This window comes from Bidens hawaiensis, unplaced genomic scaffold (assembly GCF_021521415.1).
Source record: "Bidens hawaiensis isolate Kalapana, Puna unplaced genomic scaffold, B.hawaiensis_p1.1 tig00026469_1, whole genome shotgun sequence".
Taxonomy (NCBI): domain Eukaryota; kingdom Viridiplantae; phylum Streptophyta; class Magnoliopsida; order Asterales; family Asteraceae; genus Bidens; species Bidens hawaiensis.
The window spans coordinates 15,469-40,009 of record NW_027494258.1 but is presented as its reverse complement, the minus strand read 5'-3'; the positions used below and the strand labels follow the sequence as shown (position 1 = coordinate 40,009).

Below are 24,541 nucleotides of genomic sequence, written 5' to 3'. Positions count from 1 at the left end.
AGATAATTGTTGCAATATATTGCTATTGTTAAAGAGTTTGCTAGAAAGTTGAATAGTTTTTATATATTCAGACCAAGAGATCTCATATTCTCGTTGTTTATAGTATATTCATTCAAGAATTTATGAGACAATTAAGACATGTTAAAATGCTTGCAATCCGTCTGATGATGTAAATAACAAATTACTTGCATTATCCCTGACGATGTTTAATGGCCAGATGATATGGTCTCAACATTGAGTGATGGGCGGGTTCCACACTTCCACCTATGTATGCCAATTTAAGACAACGTGAATACTACATGGAAATAATCAGGCTTCGGATAATTAGCATGTCAAACACCTTTAAAAAACAGGTAGTGTTTGGGTCAACATGCTTAATTAAATGAATTGTATTTGGGTATACATATTTAACACGCTTAATTAAATAGGTTGACATCCTGTTTAGTTAAATAGGTCGACCCTAACCCGTTTATGACCAGCTTGGTTCAACTTTATTTTTTACAATTTGCTATATAACTAAAAAAAGAGAAAATATAACTTTGTTCTTGTGATTGACTTTATATTTGGAGATTATAGTTCTAAGTAGATTACATAAAAGGTGAAATGCTTGCTCCAAAGATGAACGACACGCACTCTTTGGTAGAGGTATACAAACTGGTTTTTCCCCGAACAAGTTCCACTATGGGGCAATAAAAGTCAAAACATGCTTTTGCCTGAACCGGTTCCAATTATCTCAATTCTCAATGCAGGCTTTTGCCTAAACCGGACCTCTTTCATATCGGTTACAGTTTGGGTCAACAAAGGTCAAAACAGACTTTTGCCTAAACCTTCCCAACCGGTTATAAAGTGAAAAGGGATCACTTCTGTTGATTTTAACTGGTTCTGAAGTCCGAACCTGTTTCAACGGAGGGATTCCCAACCCGTTTGGAACGAAATTGTATACAACATAATAGAACATTTGCTTTATTAATTCCCACTTTGGATATGGTATTGTTTACATACAAATTTGCTAAAAAACTTTCAGTTTTACATAAACTGACTTTAGGCATCAAGTCAACAAAACACCTAACCTAAGATGTTTTTCTGATGTACCATCAGTGGCTTTAAATGGAACCTAGTCAAATTGCACACCGACAAACAAACATACCCAAAATCAAAGGCAATTACACAACAGAACAAGCAAAAACAGTAATAATGGTCAAAACTTGTTGCAATTCACATAAAAAAAGGAATATAAGGCTTCTAGACTGTGTTCTACATTGATAAAGGAAGAAGCATCCTTCGCTTCTTCTTGTGTGCCAGTTTTACATGTTTGGTAACCTTCATACATAATAACAGCAGCAACGTGACGCTAGCTAATACTAAAGCTAGTTTCAACTGCCTGTAATATAATGAAACCGCACAGAAAACAAAAAAAGCTAGAATCACAAGTTCCCAAATTACAAAAATCACAACGTCTACCCTGCATCAAGACAAACAAAAGCCCAACACAGCAGTCAGTAGTCTTATACTCTTATGGTTGATGAAAATAATAATAGCATTAACCATAAATGTTAACTTTTTAGCTTATACAAAAACAAGATCTTGACGTTGTTTGAGCACATACTCTTTTCTCAATGGCTCTTTAATATCCCTTAATCATTCCCAATCTTTGTCTGCAAAATTGGGGATGTAAACAAGCTGAGTTGTGCGTAATCTACTCGAGATCGGCTCGTTAAAAGCTAAAATCAAGTTGAGCTTAAAAGCGCTCGAGCCTAAAAATAAGCTTATTTATTAAACGAGCCCGAGGTTGAGCCTAAAAATAAGCTTGTTTATTAAATGAACCCGAGGCTGAGCCTAAAAATAAGCTTGTTTAATAAACGAGTCTGAGGTTTATCCTAAAAATAAGCTTGTTTAATAAACGAGCTAAAGGTTGAGCCTAAAAATAAACTTAATAAACTTGTTTAATAAACAAGCTCGAGCTTGAGCTCAATTTGGTTCGTGAGCGTAAACGAGCCTATTATTTACATTATTTTCATTTAATATACTACATATATATTTATTTAATAATTATAAACATAAATTAAGATAAAAACAACTAAATAATATATATTAAATTATATATATATATATATATATATATTATAATATAAAAAATAAAAAATATAATTATATTTGTATATACTAATTATTTAATAATAATAAACAAGCTGATCTCGTGCTTTAAAAATAAAGTTCGAAACAAGCCGAGCTTGAGCACTCTTTAAAATTAAGGGAGCCGAGCTCAGACTCGACTCAGCTCGTTTACACCACTTTGATATCCCCTAATCATTCCCCATCTTTGTCTACAAAATTACTTAAAAAGTAAATATTTATGGAAAAAATAAGCATTAGATTGATATAAATGGTTTATTAGTGGCATAATATGTGATTATTGTGCTATGGTCTATGGATGGTGACTAATTTGTAACCTAAATTCACAAGAACCTTTTCAGAAGCAGATTGAATTTACAACTGAGAAACAAATTGGGGCCGATGAATCAATTTGAAAACCCTAAATGGATAGAAGAAGAAATAGTAGTAGTACCTGGAGGTATAGAGATTAGAAGTGGGAGAGAAGAGAGAGATGGAGGCCCAATCATGCTTGCTTCGAATTTGATACTCGCGTAGCTGCTCCACCAGATTCGATCGCGTGATGATTTTCTTGTCTTGGTGAATAGAATTCGAACGAGAGAGCATCGTGTCTATTCTATGATTTCTAATTCTGTTCTACAACTCACAAATCGTCAGATTATCCACCAGTAGCCGCTGGAGAATCTGATCGAATCCTTGCAATTGAATTGACTGTCAGCGATTGTAGGTGATGAGGTCTAAAACTTGCAATAATAGGGGATTAGGTCTTGATTTGGGGGAGAGACCGATTTGAATTAATAAATGTTGGTTTTGAGTTAACACTTACAACTTATTAGTCAACCAAAGCGACCCAACTCAAGACACTGATTAGGTAACCATAAACATACGTGACCATGGTCTTCAATTCTTCATGATCCGTATTAGCTAATACGAGTCCTAGCGAATCATCTCCGGTTCAAGTAGTTGAAGTAAGACACTTAAAAAATATATATGAGTCCTGGCCATTAATTCCTAGTTTAAGTGGTTCAAACAAGATATTAAAACTTTATTTAAAAAACGGAAGATCTTAGGTTCAAGTTTCAGCCGTGGGGTGATCTTCGGGTTGGGACTGATGTACGAGTCTCTCTTCCCCCGACATGCCAGCCTAGCACCCCAGGACAGGTTCCATACGCAGAGAATAGAGATGATCGGGTGGATTAATAGCCTCTCAATAAACCAATTAACCAAATAGTCATTCAAATAATAATAATAATAATAATAGTCCTGGTTTACATAAGTATCTAACAATACCTTCAAAATCTTAATCCAATTGTTAGAAAAATCAAGAGTGGGTATTTATTTTGTGTATTAAAAAAAGTGTCTCAAAAGTAGATCAAAGACTTTAGTTTATAGTTGGAGAACCATCACAACATTTATTGAGGTCGATAAATGTTTTGTGAAAGTGTGTCGGTTTAAAATGGTTGGTAGATAATTCGGTTATTGACAACAGACGCCCTTCGGTAAGGTGTCATTGCCATAGCATGACCGTTTATCTCCACTAATATAAAATCAAATTCACCCTAACTGTTAACCTAAAAAACTTATAAAATCTTATATAACGGCTTGGAAGACTACCTTAGCGTTAAAAGTCTGTGATGTTCACACTCCCTTCAACATCACTTTCTGGATTCGTGAACTTCGTATTTGTTGATCTCGATTCATGGCTTATCTTCTCTAAGGCAACATTAAGACATGTTCCATCTTATTTTATGTTTTGAGCGTTTTGGGGGCTAAACACGTGCCAACCTGAGAGAGTTCTCAAAAGGATTGAAACCTTTTAACGCGGGTTGAAAGTGATTTCTAAAACAATAATTTACCTAAATTTGGAGTGAAAAGGGTGGTTACTTATGTGGACTAAATGAGTAAATGGAAGTATGTAAAGACCTTTATACCACCGAGGTCACGTATCTATTGAATTCGTTTCAATAAACGAGTTTATACAAAGAGTGTTGGAGAGAAAATTTGTGAAACATGTTTATATAATTAAGTTTATGCAATTAAATTTGTGTAAAATGAGTTTTCCTAGGAACATTGTATGACTGAGTCAAGGGAGTATGAGACGGGAAATTGTGGTTAATGAGTTTGATTGATCACAAAGGGTCTTGATAAATGATCATTCACAACACTCTTGGTTTTTCTTTTGCTAAGAACAAGGATTAGTAGTTGGTCTTTAAATGAATGTTTTTGGGCAAATTTAGACTACTATAAGGGGGTTGTACGATGTAAGGTTAGATCACTGAGGTAAATAGTTGATAGAGATATATACCTCGACTCACGGGTTGATAGTTCTATAAAATCGACGATTCAAAGACCATCACTCACCTAGGGAAATGGTTATGTTTCAGTTTAGCCATAAGATGTGTTAAGTTTATGTCTGATAAGTATTTATAATAAAGTTTTGTAAGATTATAAATAATGTTTTGGTAAAGCAAAGTTGTAAAGCTTTTAATTATGTACTAGCTAGCATAAGTTGACACGCTAAACAAGGAAACGAATGGCTACCACAAAAGCTATTGAAACGATCTTTGATTAATTCACAACACATTTATTCATTATTTACTAATGCATATGTTATTTTATGACATCTGACATGAAGTAGTTACAAAAATTAAATAATTAATAGATCCCGGGCAAGAGTTGCAGCTACCAAAAACAAACGCATAAAAGCCGGATAGCAGTAAGAATACATCAAGCGTATGAGGCATGACATGTTCTTTGTACAAAATAATAATAGAAGCATGATCAAGGATGTTTTCTTGTTTAGGATTTACATAACTTCCCTGCAACCAAAAATCCAAAAACTTTAAACGGAGCATAGACGAGCTGACACGAAGCATATAACATGTGGAAACAAACCACTAGAATATATCCAAAGAGTTATCCATCATGGAACCATCATCCCACTGTATATCTTTTGCGTTTGGATCCGCCTTAATTAACTCAAGAGGAGCATCCAACGGTGGCGGGCTCTGCATCGTCAATTACTATTGTAAGTATTCATTGTTAACAGTAAAGATTTCTTTGTTCAAAATCTTGTTAATTATAAAGGATTAGTGTCAATCATAATAATAAAAAATAAAGAAAAAAACTAGAGATTATGTCGGTTGACTTTTTTTGTACTTTTAGTTTCCAATAATTTCCTTATTTCCACCAAAAGTAGGAGGACACGTGCTACCAATCACTGACGGATTAGACAATTAAAATCTCATGCGCCAGAGTGAAATCTTATGCGCCATGTTTTTATTAAAAAAACAAATTTTTGGGTTTGCAACAGATCCAATCTGTTGTGCCATGCATGCATCTGCTACGTCAAATTGAATTTGCGCACCAAAATGATTGAATCTGCTGTACCATTTTGACTTTGCGGTGCCAAATTGAAATCCGCTCTGCCAAAAGACACTTGTTGCACTGTGGTCGATTAGTGATTTTAAAAAGTTGTAGACTACTTTCTTAATTGTTGGTCAAAATGAATATTTTTGTGATTTCCCCTGTAATTAAACCCATGCACAAGTAAATGGGTTGAAATATAAAAGAAAGAATCTTAAAAAAAACCAATAGTGCATACCATGCAGCGGATCAAAGGCCAGTTTATTCCACGGAAAAATGCGTGCGCTTTTATTGCACTGGCACCACCACTTATTCCTAAACGAGCGGCAGGGTCTCGGTTCAACAATGCATGAATCAGCTGTCTTGCAGCAAGACTTACCTAAACACCCATCCATTGCACAAAATATTTAATAGATAAATAAGGGAAAATTACCAAAATAGGCAAGCGGACTAATTTTACAAATGAAAAGTTATTAATACATAGATTATTATTACAAAAACAAAACTATAAATAAATTCAGATATTTAAGATGATTTCTTTACCGGAATGCTACTTGGAAATGTTAGGTCTTTATGCAATATATTTGAAAATGTCTTCTGCCTATTCTTTCCTCTAAACGGTGTACGACCATAAAGCATCTCATATATCAAAATACCTGGAAGAAGATATTAAAAGAACTATAATAACTGAAACACAGTGAAGTTGATATTAAATGAGAATAACAAGCTTACCGACAGCCCACCAATCAATAGCACTCGTGTGGCCAGCTCCTGTTATAATTTCCTACAAGGTTGTCATATACAAAAATTAAGGTAAATTAGATTTTAATAATCTATATTGTGGCGCACTGGTCTATAATACTCCAAACTCGCAATTTAACGAGTGAAACTTCTAACTTTTACTTCCATTGCCAAGCGCAATCCCACTCACATAATCATCCAAAAATTTACATAAGCTTGTAAACGAACCGAACAAACATGTACCTATCATGTCCGTGTTCGTCACCTATCTTTAACCAAACAAACGATCAAACAAAAACAGTTAAACAAGCAGGATTTCTTGTTAGTGTTTGTTCGTTCAGAACATGAGCATGTTCGTGTTTGTTGATAGTATAAATGAACGTAACTGAACATAGATGAACGGACATAAACGAACTAAACCAGTTAAAAGTAACGTGAAAAACAATATGTTACGCCTAAAACTTAGTAGAACTACACTAAGATGTTGTAATGGAGTAATGGACCAAAAAATTTTGAATGAATTATTAACGAGCATAAATGGTGGAAATTTAAGAGACCTAAACTAACAAACATAAATGGTGGAAATTTAAGAGACCTAAACTAACGAACATAAATGTACATAGCCGAACGAACATAAACAAATTTAAATGAACGAATGTAAATGAACAATCACGAAGAATGAGACACGCGTTCATGTCCGTTTATTTAACTAACTTAACAAAGTTTTTGTTCATGTTTGTTCTTTATTAAATAAACGAACTTCCCACAGAACAGTTCATAAACTGCTCACTGAACGTTCCGTTCTGTTCTGTTCGTTTACATGTGTAGATTTACACTGGATATGCATTATCAGTACGCATTGTTATCAAAAAAAGAAAGAAAGAAAGAAAAAGAAAAAGTTAATGAAAATTGTTATTTTCAATTATTCTATAACAAATTAATCTTTTAAAAAGCATACCGGGGCAATGTATTCTTCAGTCCCAACAAATGAATTTGATTGTGTAGACGGTTCAGCAAAAAGTGTGGGTGGCGGTTGGGTTCTAGATCTTCGTTTAGGCCGAGGATGTTTTATGACCTGCAAAATTATAACAATCGAGAATCTGTTATAAAACGCTCCAACCTCACATAGAAAAAAATGTGTCTTTTCAATATCAAAGAAATAAAGACATACTTGAGGTTTACACTGAGTCCTAAATGATAGATCAAAGTCGCTCAATACAACATGCCCATCGGATTGAAGTAATATGTTTTCCGGTTTCAAGTCCCTATAGATGATACCTGCAAGGACAAGATATTATGTGAAGAACTTATGATATGATGGGTTGACCTCATGTTTGACATTGAAATTTACTAGAGAAACCTAAACAATGGAGATACTCTAAGCCGATTACAACCTCAGCTGCATAGAACCTGCGTACATGTATATACTTTTATCGTTAGCAAAATTTTAAAATACTTATTACTAGGAAATACAAAGGTTACCGTTATTTATAAGTTATAAAAGATTTCTAAAAAGTACCTTGCCGATTCTTCATTGACTAACTTAAGAGGTTGTTTGTCAAGCAGAGCAAATAACTCCCCACCGGGGCAAAAGTCTGTTATCAAGCAGACATGTGTTGGACTCTGAGGATACAGAGGTACATTAGTATAGTTGTAACAGTCCAGCGTAAATGAGAAACTAATTACATAAAAGGAAAATTACCAAAATAGTCAAGTTTGACCAGATTTTTTTAAAAATAGACACTGAAATTTAGGCTACACTTTATAGTCATCCTCATTTTAAACCAAAAAAATGCCACATCAGTCAAGTCGGCTAACGCTTAGCCGACGATTTTTGGCACGGAAACCCATGAAAAACAAAACGGGTCCCAAACTCCCGCCTTAGCCGACTTGGCTGACGAGGCGCAATCCGATTGGACTAACAATAAAAGATAAACTAACAAAATAAAATATTCTAATTAAATAAAAATGCTCCTGCATCAAAAACATGTATGACTATGAAAGTGTAGGCTACATTTCAATGACTGGTTTTGCAATTTTTGATCAAACTTGACTATTTTGGCAATTTTCACGTGCATAAAACATCATTTTTTTAAAAGGATTAATATTATTAAAACCAACATACTTTTTTACGTTTTACATTTTTTATCGAAGTCCATGACTTGTTCTAAAATGCATTATTCATGAAACCATTGGTAAACGCTCTCTAGCAGCACACTCATAGCATATGGAGTTTATGTAGATGGTTTTCTTCTTCTGTTTATTTTATGTTAATGTCATGTAGACTTTTTTGTTGACGTGAAACACTACCTCGTCAATTTTAGAATCTTTTATGTACAATAGTATAGCATATTATATGCTCAAAAAAGTTATCAACATCATCAAATTTTGACTGATTTAAGGGATAAGAAGTTATTATTTTAAATTCTTTTACAGGTTCATGTACTTTAGGCCAATTTAGGGACTTTAATATAACAAATAGCTTGAGGGACTTTTTTGTAATATGATAAATTAAGTTGGTTTTTTTGTAAATGAGAAATTTTGATTGATAAAGCTATTATTCTAAATTTGTTTACAAGTTTGTGTACTTTACACAAATGTAGGGACTTTGATATATCAAAATGAGTTGATGGACCTTTTTGTAAAATGAGAAATCATGTTGGTTTTTTGTATGGTATTTAACATTTCATAAAAAGTCGATGCAAAAGCACAACAAATAATATTATTTCAGAAATTTCTCAGTAGATTTTATAAATGCTCATGTTGAGTTGTCATATTCGTAGATCTTTTACTAAGAACGATAAATAAGCCAATATAGTTTCAAAAGAGGGAAATATGAGACCTGAAAAGATGTGTATAGCGTCGGAAGGAAAGGATGATCTAGTAGTGCAATTATCTCCCTTTCAATGCAAGCTCGATGAACCTGCCATTTGCATGCCAATTTATTATTATAATTACCATTATATTAAAAATAAAAAATCGCCAATGATGAGCATACCTTGTTGCGGTTTAACATTACTGATTTATCCATTGCCTTCATAGCAAAAAGCTCACCTGTACCTTTTAGTTCAACCAAATGGACACTGCAACCAGCATAATGATCAACTAAACATACTCTAGAACTATTGCTTTAACAAGATATAATTAACCAAGGATGAAATAAATCTTGTCCGATAAATAAGTAATTATAATTGGTTGCGCCACATTATAATTGGTTACAATTAAGTGAGCCTAAGATTTTTTTCCCACTTCTCTTAGATCACATCTTTGTATTCTATTTCTTAATTTAAGAAAATAAATTAGTAACTTATGTGAGATACTTGTCTTGTCACAATATATAGTTTTCTAATTCCTAAATTTTTCATTATTAACTATTTAATATTTTTTTATTTAACCCAGGTAAAACACGGGTTTCTAGCCTAGTAAATAAATAAATAAATAAATTGATCATACATGTTTAATACTATGAAGATCAATGTGAATATCATCTAAAAGTGTAATTTAATGAAAACTAGAAAAGAAATCAGAAAAATCAATACCTGCCCGTATCTCCACTTCCCAGAGGCCTAATAGGCTTAAAATGATCAAGTCCAATTACTTCACCACTTGCAGTGATCTGCAAAGACAATGTGAATAATCTAATGGCATGTATTTGTATAAAACTTATGAACACTGAAAGTTTATAAAATAATTAAATAGCCGTTACCGTTTGTATTGCTTTCCAAGAAGAATTATACTTCTTGTGAGGCATAGGAAACACGGGTCGTGAGTGGATAGCCCACAAGTCCTCTGGCCTCTGAAGTGGGATGAAAAACATAAGTCAAAACGAGTCAAAAGTGTGCATTAAACTAACGACAAGAAATGTACTATGTTTGAGGTTTATAAACATTATTTTGAGCTACAATGGTATAAAAAAACAGCAGGAATTATCAAGTAGAACACCAAAGAAAGACGAGTATTATTTTACCAAGTTTGAATATGCTGGAAAATCAACTTTTGGGTTAGAATTTTAAATACTAGAAAGTCACAGTTTAAGTCAATTATGTATTTGCAGATGGTTAGAGGGTCTTTGTGTAAACATGTGTAGTTTGTAACTGATCAATATTAGGGTGTAAACGAGCCAACCAGACTCGTGAGCTACTAGAGATCCTCGTTGAAAGATCGATTCCAGCCGAGCTTAAACGAGCTCAAGCCTTAAAATACGTTTGTTTAATAAACGAGCATGAACTTTACTTATCAAGCTCAAGTTGGCTCGTGAGCCTATTATTTATATAGCTTTTATTTAACGTGTTAAATATATATTTGTATGATCATATTTATTATATATGGAAATATAATAAAAGTACCTAAATAATATGTATTGCATTATATATTTATAAATTATAATTAAAATATATATAAAATAATTAAAAATGTATACAAATTAGTTAATTAGTAATTAACGAACTGAGCCCGAGCTTGATAAAACGACTCACAAGACAAGCTCGAACTATAAAAAAAAGAGCTCGAAACGAGCCGAACTCAAACCTAGTCAAGTACCTTACCAAGTTGGCATCAGGAAGTTCTCGAACAGCTTCGTTAACATTTTCTGCAGTAGCTTTGACCTGGTCAACGAGATGAAAACCTTAATTAATCAAATAATATTAAGGTATGTAACTTGCTAATAAACTACAACGAAAAAAGGTATACCAACTTAGCACTGTGTTTCTCTGTGGTTTCTGAAAGGCGATTCTTCAATGGTTCCACGTGACCACTTCCATCTAGTTGGACACCAATAAAGTATTGAAGTTCTCCCTGAATGTTAAAAACACTATATATTTATACATATTTAAAGATAATGCAACACGTAGTTTATTTGCAACGTCCACATTATATGGGAGTACATAAATTATTGTTCTTTACCTTCTGGTCGCGCATAGGTTGCAAGTGAAATAAATTCCAGAATTTCTTTCCTGTTACATATTTCATATGTCAGTCACATGAACCCAAACAATGATTTTAGAAATATGAAATTAAGCTCACCACTTTTTGTATAGTTAATTAATTGAACAGTGATTTCTCTTTGTTCTCTGATAGCAGCTCGTATTTTATCAACGGTCCCTTGATCTGTTTCGGGTCCTTGTAGAAATCTATACAAAGTAAATTATGATGGCTACAATTTATGCTACGAAAATAAACTTCAAAAGGGGGAGAAGGGCGGTATATTTTCATATAAAAACATATAGCAGGTGAAAGATTCGTACCGACAGTTTCTGCCCAAAATTTCCTCACGTGTAAACTCTGTCAACTCAAGAAAGCTATCCGATGCAAAAATCTGCGTATCATCAAGGATAGCAATTTTTAACATTATTATATGGTGTATAGATCATACAAGTGTAAAGTAAGAACTACTAGTGGCAAGACATGCAGGTTGTCTAACAGGTCAAAACAGGTTACTTATAGTCGGATGGCTTGAACCAAAAATGCCCTTCTATCCACCTTTTTAAAGATAAAAAATTATTAACTGACAAAATAAGAATAAAAAAAATTTATTACAATAACAGTCAAAATCTTTGAATACCGTAATGTATGGAAACTATACGGATTAGAAATACACTTCGGGTGACTTTTTAACCGTCCGACTCATTCTGCCAATTGACATGTTCCCTTTTTTGAAAAAAATCTTTTTATTTGATCCCATCAAGATTAAAAATAGCGGAAATCACCAAAATGACCATTTTTTGACGCATAAAAACAACAAATTAGCCTTTGACTTTTTCATTTTACAAAAATTTCATTTGACTTTTTTGTTTTTAGTTAAAAACTTGTTTCGGCCAACCAGAAGCTTCCACTTAGCAGTTGGTACACCCTGCTGCACCGGCTCGGCAGATTATCTTCTGGCGCAGAAGAAGGGATCAATCGTTCCAAGGGACACTTGTCAAAGACCGGTTGATTTGAAATTTTAAAAGTCTAAAAAGCTATTTTGTTGAGTGCATTGATTAAGGGTGGCCATTTTGGTGATTTTCTCTTAACGGGCCATTCGTAAGTAAACAACAGAAAACAAGTATATGAAAGAAAATAAAGGTTCTTACAATGGGGTTATCAGGGAGCCTAGGATCTGTTATAACAAAATTCTTTTCGATACGCTCAAGTGTAGTGGCTAAGTCTATTCCCTGACGCATGTCCCTCACTCTTTGTGCACGATCCCAGCTGTCTGTGCGACTTATATCTTTTGTCATTAACTCCTCCGGCTCAATACTTGGTTGACGCTCATGGGTCGAAGTTCTTCCTTTCGACCTATGTGGATTAAAACATGTTACACATAAATGATTATGGTGTTTATATAATAGTAATAGTAATAGTAATAACAACAACAATAATATTATGTGGCGTTAGGCAATTTCATATCTACCCCTGCGAACTTGAAAAACATCATATATGCCCTTACATAATAGTTAAAAATATCAAAAGTACCCGGTTCATTAAAACAGTTTAATAAATGACCAGTTTACCCTTATTTTTTCTAAAACTTTATAACTTCATATATATCGATAGCTTCTAAAAAAAATTATTTACCTATTTTTAGCTAAAAAAGAACTTTGACCCATGTTTTACTAAAACTTTGAAATTTCATAAATGTTCATCTTGCTTATTGTTAATGTTGATCAAAATCCAAATAAAAAATAGGGGTGAAACATATATGATGAAAAGGGGTACAATGGTCATTAAGTAAAAATTCATTAAAGTTGGATATATATGATATTTTTAGTTTTGGTCGGGTATATATATGAAATTAATCCGTGCTTAAATAGCGATCATTATGACCTGTAAGTCACAATAAGACAAGTGACATGAGTAGATAAGTAAGCACTCACCCGACTAAAGAATTGCGAGTTGATTTACGGTTGCTAGACAAATCGCCTTTAGGATCAAAGAAGGGTGTTTCTCGTACAGGTGTACTTAGACTCGTTTTTTCACTGATCGTCTCTTGAATTTCTGTTTTACTAGAGTGGGTTTGAGATCGAGGACGCTCAACTGTCTGTACAACCTCCACTATGGAACCAAGCGCGGTCTCCTTCTGACGAGCTGGTCAAGGTCAAAACACAAAACTTGTTTTTTAAAAAAATGTTTTGATCCATGTTTTGTATACATAGTTATACTTTATGTTATCTGGATTACTATACTGTACACGTTAGAAAAGCTATGAGTGGGATCATACGTTTTTATGTTATGTACACATAGAAAAAGCAGCATGGGTCTACTTACCATCGTAGCGAATTAGTGACTTTGGCAATCCATTTGGTCTCAGCTCCTTTTCATTCACACCTTCTGTATATTTGCTGACTTCAACTTGCATTCTGTGCAATCAAAGCATATATATTATAAGTTGAGACAAATGATCTAATTTAGAGCATGGTTAAAGATGAACACAAGGACTTTATTCGTGAAAGATCAATCCCTATTTAATTAGCAAATGCATGAGACACCATTCTAAAAGACAATAGTTCTCCTGAAAAGTGCAACATTTGACAGTAAACTTAATTGCCTAACTATAGATAATAAGATGACTATCGAAGAACCTACTATCACCTAAATATACAAGTTGATGTAACAAATTCCAACTATCAACAATAACAAGAAAATGCCATAATAACACGGATGGCAGAAAAACCCAAACCATATTCGGGTATTGGAACAAATTATAAAAATTTCGTGGGTTTGGGGCGTGTATGCTATTAGGTGATACCGTGATACTTGCATGATTACCCAAAACTTATACTGATCGTGTTCACGTCAAAATCAAATATATTAAAATATTATATAATCTTAGAAGTATAACAAATGGTATTTTGAAAGTTGTTTGGTAATTTGAAATTATCAAAAACAAAGTATTCTTAGAAGTATAGTTGGGTATTTTATATATAATTTTCGGTGGGTAATATTTAACCGCATCTTCTATCTTCTATATATATATGATAAATAAAAATAAAAGTGGATGCGTGCCAGCTTCCTAAATCACTTAAAAGTTGGTTTTCCCGCTCCTCTCTCCTGTTAATTATTAATTATTAGATGTCACGTGGCGACTTCATTCTAGTCTAGATTTTGATTACCCGTCTCTCTATTCTATTAGATAATAAAAATAATCTTTAATTTGGTAAATAATATGATGACATGCACCAGAGATATATGAGCATGCACACAATTCAATTCAATTCAATTCAATTGATTGACAAATACAGTAAAAGAAAAGAATAATTATTAAAATTACCCAATGAATTTGATGGTTTTTCCATTTTCATCTTTGATAGGGGTAACAGTGAGTAGATTCCAGAAAGGGGTGCCATCTTTCTTGTAGTTGTATAACCTGCCGCAATAGCTTGTTCCTGTTTTAACTGCATGTCGTATCTTATCCACCTCCTTCTGGTCCGTATCTTTCCCCTGCAAAAACCGGCTGCACCAACACCACACCTGTCAGATATCGTATACTTTTTTTCTTTTTAAAACAAACAGTTGGGTCATGACTCAACATGGGTCGCTTTATTAGTTGATAATTAAATTACTTAAAAGAAATATGAAAATCTAGTATTTCGGCAGGACTTTTTCGGTTTTAATTACATGAAAAACTAAAACCTAACCGAAAGTTGGTTTTTAAGGAAACATAAAACCATACCGTTGGTTTTTATTTTGGTTTGGTAATTTCAGTTTTACAGTTTCAGATTGGTTTTTTTCAGTTTCATGCACACCCCTAAGGCCATGTATGGTGGATGGAACCCCTATGGGGGCGTTATGCGTCATTTGGCGTCATGTCATCATAGAGGTTTTATGGCTAAATGGGTGTACCCTACTAATCATTATCTCTTTATTATTAGCATTATTAATATTATTGATTAAAAATAATAAAATAAACCATCACACCAATCAAAACCAACATTTCCCCTCCACCCGACGCTTTGTGGGAAGCATCCCCCTTCATGGCGCCCCGGGGGTGGTTTTCCCGACGCTATGAGGGCTCCATAGGGTGGCCAGGGCCCAATACGCATGGTCTAAATGTTGATAGATTAACATTGCTCCAAATACCTATTCGGCTATTTGTTATTGTTGTTGAAAAGTAAGCTTTGTGGCAATGATTATAAACTTACCAGTTTCTGCCAATGACTTCTTTAGAAGAATAGCCAGTCATTGTAAAGAAGCCACTACTGGCATACATAATGGGACAGTCCGGCTTTGTGGCATCAGAAACCACAAATGTCTGCTGAAGAGTTGCAAGAGCATCTTTTAACTCTTGTGAAACTCGCGGCTGATTCGATGAGAAAGAATCCCCGTGCGAGGACCTCCATGACGCCGATGAGGTCCGTAGGCTTGTCTCCTCGTCTGTGATTAAACCTGCTACTATGTCCCCTCCTGGCCATTCCGCCGTTCGCTCGACTATTTTCCCAATGTCCTCTTCAGGTGGAGTGATTCTAGCTATCGGAGGCTTGGAATCTTTGTCGAATGCCATCCATTTGTTGTCACTTTTTGTTGTGCTTGATTCAGCATTGGCCATTTCTATTTGTTGTAGATTTTAAGCTTCAGTGAACCTCACCACCTATATGCATGCATGGTTTAGAGATAAAAAAAGATGTTAATGAGTTTGAAGTTAGTAACTATTAAAAGGATGAGGTAAAAGAGAGACGAAGCTCGGTGAGGATATTTGCAGGATATGCTGTTTATATAAGTGAAGGAGGATGAGAGAGTTTTTAACGGTGTTTTTTAAATTAGAGAGAATATATATGAGAGGGTGATGTGAATCGGACAGAGAAGTGTCATCATTGGGTATACACGAAACCCAATGGGTATTGGCCGGGTATGCGATTAGGATTTAAAATTCGAGGGTTTGGACCGGGTATGGGATTAGATGATACCCGGCCCGATTAACCGAAAACACATACCCGTTTACCCGAATCATATGCCCGAATCGTATACCCGAAATATTATTATGAAAATAAGAGTCCAAGATCTTATTTTACCATCCAGAGAAATTGTTATGAATTAAATTCTTATGAAAACTTTAATAAACTTTCAATGTATCTATAATCACAAAATCATAAATTTTCATGAAAACACTTTTGTTTATCTTTTAACTTATCAGCTTTAATGTAAAGTGTCTTTAAAAAAATTATTAGGGAATGTTTAAAAAATTGTTTTGCTTACTAGAGCTTAGCCTATTTAATTAAACTTTTTCATCGGTTTTATCAGTCGACTCGTATCCTTCTTCTGATCAAAACTCATAAAACATCGGTTTGAAATTCAGTGGAAACAAAACTTAACGACGCTAAGTGGTTATTAACGGAGGTCCATTGAGAGAAGAATAGTTAAAATGTTGGACCGTTGGCAGAGATTTTTAAAGTTTAAATTATTATCGGTAATACATAGAATGTGGGATTCTTTATTTTTAATTTGCCTAAAATTAAAGACAAAATCTATCTTATTTGGACATAATGATGTAAAACATAGTTTTGAAAGATAAATAGTTCCAAAGCGTAGTATTAACCAATAAATATTGACTTTAGTTTCGTGAATTATGCAAAACAATAATATAAAATTCCACATTCACATCAAAGAATGAGTCTCATTTTCACTAATATGTGAACCGCAAACAAACAATAATATAACATGTCACGTTCACATTAAAGAATGAATTTATCTTACGATTAAATATATGAACCATCAACAAACAATAATATAAAACCCCACATTCACATATTTTATATGTGAATATGGGGTTTTATATTATTGTTTGTTGATAGTTCATATATTTAATCATAAAATAATTAAGATTCAAACCATATTTAATATTAATACTTGAATCATATTTTAAAAAGACTGCGGTATTTTCATATAAAGTTAGAATGTCGTTTGTTAAATTTCTAATTATTTCGAGAATTCATGTGTAATTTTCTCTATAAATCCCGTCTTCACAATTTGATAAAAGAATTTAAAGTTTTTTTTTTTCATCTTAATTAACAATTAATAATTCGAAAATTAATTTTAGAGACTCACTTTTCAACTCATATTTATATTAACTCACCATTTATTAATGTGTACGGGCATACAATAAAATATAATAATAAAAAGAATAACAAATTGTAGTTAATTAAATGTGTATAGAGACGAATACAAGAGGTATGAAGTGAAGAAAAGAAAAGGTAAAAATTAATATGATTTTGAACCCAATGTATATACATATGATTTTGAATAACATAGTGAATTTACTTTCTATCCATATACGACAATGGTAAAAAAACAAAAAAATAATAATAAAAAAAGGTGTGGGTTACATCTAAATCTGCCCTTTTATATATATATCTGTAACATAACACATTAACACCTAGACAAAAATCAAATAATATATATACATATAAATCAAAAAGGGTATTGTATTGAAAAGTAGTATATACCTGTGGCATCATGCAATAGAATGCAAAGTGAGAGATGAGCAGCAGGAGATGTACTATACTATACTATACTGCAGAAAACAGCCAACAGTCGGAGTGTTTGGGAAATTGAAAGGGATTTGTTTGGTCCAGGAATGTATGAGAGATGTTATGTGGTGAGATTTTTGGTTGGTTGGTTGGAAAGATAACGTTCATCAATTAATATCTCCACGTGGCCTAAGCACACCCAATACTTGGATACCCCCGTACGGCTCAAACAATGCCACGCACACTTCTCAAATAATTTATTTATTTTTATCGCATCATACAAGTTAAGACTGTTGTAGGATAGCAGAATGATTTGATTAACGTTAAATACGTTTTGTTTTCAAGTACTTTTAAAACCACTAACACGTTTTTTCTATTTATAAACTATTTCATTATTGTAATTTTGTTTTTTCCTTTTTGAAAAGCCAAGTTTTTTATAAAAGAAAAACAAAAAAAATGATAACTTACAAGTCACAAGAGACTCAAACATACAATGAAAAGAAAAATTAAATAACTAGGGTATGTTTCAACTAAAGGAACGAGGTAATTTTGACATCTTTCACCAACTCGTCAATCCCAATTGCCTTATTTTTTAAAAATTTATCAATTCTTGTTTTTTATATCAACCAACACGTGACCATCAAAATAGCCTGTATAGCCAAGCATTCCTATTTGTTGCTCTTATGCATATTTAGATAATCACATCTCTCGCTGATTCAAATTGTGTTAGTATTGGTAACTTTACCCGGCTATGCATGATATACCAAACCCATTTTGCTAGTTGACAATGTGCCATGAGATGCCCAAAGATTTAATGTGCATATTACACAACACACATAAATCATCTCCAAAATATATTCACCTCATCGTTAACACTTGCTTTGTGGTTATACAATCCAACAATAGTCTCCAACATAAAACAATTTACCTTAATCGGGATCCAATTTACAATATATATATATATGGTTAGATTATAACAGGAAGTATATTTTTTGTAAGAAGGATAAGAAGTAATCTTGTCCATTGATTTTGAATATGGAGGGTTGAGATTAGTTTAGGGGAAAATCAAATGTAAACACAAGGTAAAGGACATAAAAGGAATAACACATTTGTTGATTTTCTCTCTCCACATGCAAAACACATGTCAAATTCCCTCATCATTTTAAAACGTCCATAACTTTTTTTTACGACGTTTTTATTGAAAAACAAATTCACCATAATAACGAGTGTCTTTTTATCTTTTATATGAGTACCATATTGTAATATAAAAATTAAAAAAAAAATTAGTGGGTTTTTTACAAATTGTGTTTTACTGAATTGTGCTTTACAAAATTGTGTTATACAATAGTATTTTTCATTGTGTTTTTTTTTTATTGTATTTTTCCATTGTGTTATTTACATTGTGTCATACAATTGTGTTTTTTATTGTGTGTTTTTTTTCATAGTGTATTTTTCCATTGTGTTTTTCATAGTGTTTTTTCGGACTTTTCCGACGAGGTGGTGGCGGTGGGTGACGGTTGTGGTGGCGGTGGGCGGTGGAGTGGTGGTGGTTGTAAGAGATGAGTGAAGATGTAATTGGGTTTTATGTAAGTGAGTTTTTGAAATTAATTTAAGTGGGTTTTGAGATTAAAGTGTTAAACTAAAATACCTTCCTTCTTAGCTTTCTTAAGAAAATCAAACTTCTTATCTAACCTAACCCTTAATATATATATATAGGACATGTATATATTGAAAACCCACAGAAAAACCATGAAAACTCATTATGTGGCTAACATTTTGCCACATACACTTTTCATATTCTTTGTATTTAAAGTAAAAAGAACAGTTTGGTAATTTTATTTGTTTCTACACTAATAACTATCAATGTCAATTATATCTATCTTCCTGATTTTTATTTTTCTTTTTTTTTTCAATCATTTATTCTTTATAATTTCTTATTTTCACTTGAGACAATTAAAACATACTATTAATTAGTTTGAAACTTAATGTCATGGCTCATAAATAAAATAAAAAAGATGTTGAATTTGACAAATTTAATTTAATTGAAAATAAATTAGTAAAGACGAATCTTGAATATGTACTTATATACTTTATTAAATATGAATTTTATTTAAAACACGTAAACTTTGTTAAAAATATTGTTCTCTTTTTTAAAAATTAGTATAGAAGAACCTTAAATATGTACTTATATACTTTAAAAGATGTTAAATTAGTTCTAAACATAGTTAAATTATTTAAAAAAACATGTAAATTTAATCATAAAATTTGTAAAAATAAACACTTAATATTAAAAATTAGAAATATGTACTTCTAATATTAAAATATGTAAACATGTTAAAAAAATACATAAACATTGTTATAAATATTGTACTCTTTATTTAAAAATTTGTAAAGACGAACATTAAATACGTTTTTACATACTTTAAAAATGTTAAATTATTTCTAAAAATAGTTAAATTATTAAAAAAAACATGTAAATTTAATCATTTTGTAAAAATAAGCACTTAATATTAAAAATATGTACTTCTAATAATAAAATATGTAAACATGCTAAAAAAATACGTAAACATTGTTATTTAGAAATGTGTAAAGACAAACCTTAAATACGTTTTTACATACTTTAAAAAAATGTTAAAAGTACGTAAACTTTGTTAAAATACTATACAATTTTTTTACATAACAACTTTAGTATGTTTGTTACATATTTAAAAATATGTTAAATATGAAAACTTAATATGTGAGCTTATTTAAAACATTTAACACAAAAAGTTACATGACAATTTTTTACACTACTTTAGATGTTACAAAATGCATTTATCCCTTAGGATATTATAATATTTTTGTATTTATCTCCATGTAAAATAACCTTTTTGTATTTATCTCATTTTGAGTGTAGCATAATCTGCTTAATATATTACATATTAATAACTTGTTAAATATATTTTTTAACTATAAAAAGAAAAAAAAACCAACACACCAAAAAATAGTTGAATATGTTGCAAAACTCAAAGAGGTGTTCGTGTGATCTGGGTAAATATATTACATATATATTAAATAATATTTTAAATATTTATTGACTTTAAAGAAAAAAATAATTAAACAAATATTTATATATAATATGTTTTAATAAACAAAATGGATATGCATTGAGTAGGTGGTGAGTTTCAAGAAAGAATGGATGGAAGACAATTTACATATATACCCTTTTCAACCTTTTCCAACATTTAAAAGTCAAAAAAGTGAATGAAATAGTTGCAGATTTAATCATAGCCATTCATTTAAATAGATCAATGGTTATTATAGGGTTTTCAAGGTTTCTTTAAGTGAAGTGGGCTTTTAAACTATCCTATATATATATATATCACATCCACAACTTGATGATCACGGTTATCTAATTCCCATCAAGTTTTTACTAAAAGTTCTTTTATAGACCCATTTGTTTCTTTTCATAGCCATCTATCCTATCCAGAGTTGAAATTTACGTAAGAGACTAAAGATAAATAGGCCCGTAATTCATCCTTAGCTATGATCGTGTTTGGTTTCCTACACTTTATTATTAACCCAGCAATATCAATCATTTAACATGATATCTTTCTATCTATCTAACACAAACAGCGTCGGAAACACAATTTTTAACGACTGGTCTCCAACACATACATCAAGCCAAAATTGCATTTTATCCTACATGTTCCCAGTTGAACCCATAACCGCTCCAACATGTTGAGATCAATTAAAAACTCTCCTATTCTAGTTTTCCAACCCCTTTCCACGTGACTCCTAAGGATTTTTTTAACCGTAATCATGTCCCATGGCCGAGGACTTGTCCGTATAGCATTGATAACCTTGATCCACAATGAAGATCAACAGTTTTTATATTCCGTCCACTAGGGATGAGCTCGGTACTATATCGGTACCGAAAATCCCAATCCCGAAAATCGCAAATTCTTGGTACCATTTAGTTCGGTACCGGTACGGCACCAAGATTGTGTAATCTTGATATAACTATCCGTATATGTTAGCTCTTGAGGGCCGAGTGTAAATAGTCCACTTAATTAGGAATATTTGATGTATGCCTGCAAGAGTGTTTTTAATATAATTTATAGAGTTAAGTGTCATTTTAGTACATGTGGTTTGTCCAATTACGCAACTTTAGTACCGTTTTTGAATTTATTGCAAATGACTACCTCACTTTTCTAAAACTTGCAATTTTAATAGTTTTTCTAACCCCGTCTATTTTATCCGTTCAGTCAAGGGCAAATTAGTAATTTTGATTATTTTATTTATTTTCTCTTTTGAGCTAAGTGTAATTTTCATACCTGTGGTTTGTTCAATTACGTAACTTAAGTACCTTTTTTGAATTTATTGCAACCGAATACTTTGATTAGTTTGGATAGATAGGCAAACCAAGAGAGGCATTACATATTACAATTAAAAGACCATCTCTATCCCTAAATGAACAGATCAACCCCCTACCCCGTGCACTCATTGATCCTTCAAACCCTAACCATTGTTCATCTTCAAGTTCAATCAATTACAATATGGTGTCTTGCCAATGTGATTCGTCAACCATCGTTCATCTACAAGTTCAATTGATGTTATACTAAGAGGTGGGAAGTTGTGTGATTGTTATTTGGCTTGATCCTCTGATGTGTTAAAGAGCTACTGTTATTATACCCGAAATTTTGAAAAAAAAATGCACTTAAAAAAAATTGCAAGAAAATGTCTAAGATGAACTCGAATCTTGAGCTACTGAAAGTAAATTGGCAATCAAGAAAAAAGGCTAAAAAAATATGTTATACATTTCATGGTTGTTTTTCATCTTCTATCATGTATTTTTAGTTACCTTTTAATTATAATATGTAATATGTAATGTCTCTTTTGGCTTGTTTATCTATCAAAACTAATCAAAGTATCCAGTTGCAATAAATTCAAAAAAATGATACTAAAGTTGCATAATTGAATAAACCATGGGTATGAAAATTGTACTAATCTGCCCCTGACTTAATGGACAAAACATACGAGGTTAGAAAAAAGTAATAAAATTGCAAGTTTTAGAAAAGTGATGTAGCCATTTGTAATAAATTTAAAAACGGTACTAAAGTTGCATAATTGGACAAATCATATGTATTAAAATAACATTTAACTCTAATTCATAAGTGAAATATTAATTGGGTCTTAAAGTTAAACTGTGTTCTCTATAAACATTTCAGACTCCGTAAGGCAATTCATTTGAGTGTGAATTAAACACTAAGAGTTTCTTTGGCATGGGATAATGAAATGGTTGAGGAGTTGAAATAATGAGGTAATAGAACAGATAAAGGAATGAAATTAATCATTACCATTTCATTGTTTTGTTTGGTTACCATGAGCGAGAGGTGGTTGGCGGTGGCGGGTGGTGGTGGTCACAATGGTGGGTGACAGTGGTGGCCGTTGGTAGGTGGCATGACGGGTTGCAGTGGGGGGGGGCAGTGATGGCTGCTGTTGGTGGCGTCAACGATGCTGGGATGCGGTAGGGGTGTCAATCATGTCGGGTTGGCGGGTTAGTGTGTTGAGACTCTTCAACCCTAATCCAACCCATATTTTTATTCTAGTAGTGTCAACCCATTTTAAATCATGTCGTGATCGGGTTGTGTTTTGGGTAACTCATTTTACGTTCATTTACGAATATGAGTAATATATATTGACTTAATAATAAATTAAACAATTAATTACTCTTATTCATATAAAACTTATTTATAATTTGTGATAGATCTAATTGATTTTGTGTATCCATCTCCCATTCACAGTTAACAAAAACTTAGGTTCAAGATAAAAACAAACGAAAGAAATAACCAGAGAATAGATAGTTAGAACTAATAAAATGAGAATGTTGGAGGTAAAAAATAGATAAAATAGTGTAAAAAGAAATTAGTTTTACTTTTAAAAGTTAATTGATGTATAAAAAAACAAGTATTTAACTTTAAAATTTAAAACTTCTTATCTCTAAAATCAAAATATCAACTTCTCTAAATAGTTAAACGGGTTAACATGTCAACACACTTTTTAACAAGTTGGGTTCGAGTTGACCTGTTTTTTAAACGTGTTGGGTTCGGGTTGACCTGTTTAAGAAAACGAGTCATGCCAGCCGACCCAAAACCTATATTTTTCATGTCGGGTTTCAGGTCGTGTCAGGATTAACACCCCTAGGTAGCAGGGGTGGTTAATGGTGGTTGTGGCGTTGGCGACGGTGGTGGTGGGTGTGAGTGGTGGCGGAGGGTGTGGGTGACGGCAGGGATGGTATTCGATGACGGAGGTGAGTGGAGGGTTTGGTGGCTGCAGCGTTAAGTGGCGGCATCGGTGGTGGTCTTTGGTAGCGGTGGGAGGATGGTAAAGGTGATGTAGGGTGAAAGGGGGGATGAAATGATTAGGAAAAAAAAGAAGATGGATGTAATGAATTTGATTTGTTTTAGAAGACGTTTAATGGACAATGTAATAAATTATTTCATCCCATTAACTAACCTAACACTCATTTTTTCATTCTTTAACAATGCTTCATTTCATTCCATGTCTTATATTAAACAGAATGTAAGATTGTTTATGATAATCTTGATACTTAGTAAAAAGCATTGTGTTTTTATTCTAAGGAACTTGAACCTAACACTTAAATATACACAATAATCATGGGTGTTAATATATTATACAGGATTCATTGATTCAAATTTCTCGATTTTGATCATTTTTTAGTCAAACTGAATCGAAATCAAAATGGTTAAAACCAAACCAAGAACATAAATTGAATTCAGATTGGTTCCCATTTAAAACCAAATATTAACAAAACAGATATTTATCGATTCAGGTTATTTGTTTGTATTGTGCGAATGACAGTTGTATAAACAAGAAAA

General features: G+C 32.5%; 2 protein-coding genes across 2 annotated transcripts; both read right to left on the bottom strand.

Moving 5' to 3' along the window:
- Positions 1–1,219: 1,219 nt before the first annotated feature.
- On the bottom strand, positions 1,220–2,718 carry LOC143573484 (uncharacterized). The gene is made up of 2 exons (XM_077058350.1): positions 2,567–2,718; positions 1,220–1,462 (listed from the first exon to the last, which is right to left on the bottom strand). Exons 1-2 carry the CDS (start codon positions 2,716–2,718, stop codon positions 1,255–1,257), a joined length of 360 nt encoding a protein of 119 aa, XP_076914465.1. The 3' UTR covers positions 1,220–1,254.
- A 1,998-nt stretch (positions 2,719–4,716) lies between these two features.
- LOC143573489 (phototropin-2-like) lies at positions 4,717–15,748 on the bottom strand. The gene is made up of 22 exons (XM_077058354.1): positions 15,339–15,748; positions 14,468–14,650; positions 13,465–13,556; positions 13,074–13,284; positions 12,291–12,495; positions 11,463–11,533; positions 11,242–11,348; positions 11,122–11,171; positions 10,909–11,013; positions 10,764–10,823; positions 9,926–10,015; positions 9,759–9,835; positions 9,218–9,302; positions 9,062–9,142; positions 7,739–7,842; positions 7,580–7,629; positions 7,391–7,497; positions 7,178–7,294; positions 6,211–6,262; positions 6,022–6,134; positions 5,717–5,857; positions 4,717–5,120 (listed from the first exon to the last, which is right to left on the bottom strand). Exons 1-22 carry the CDS (start codon positions 15,740–15,742, stop codon positions 5,010–5,012), a joined length of 2,616 nt encoding a protein of 871 aa, XP_076914469.1. The 5' UTR covers positions 15,743–15,748; the 3' UTR covers positions 4,717–5,009.
- Between the last annotated feature and the right edge of the window lie 8,793 nt (positions 15,749–24,541).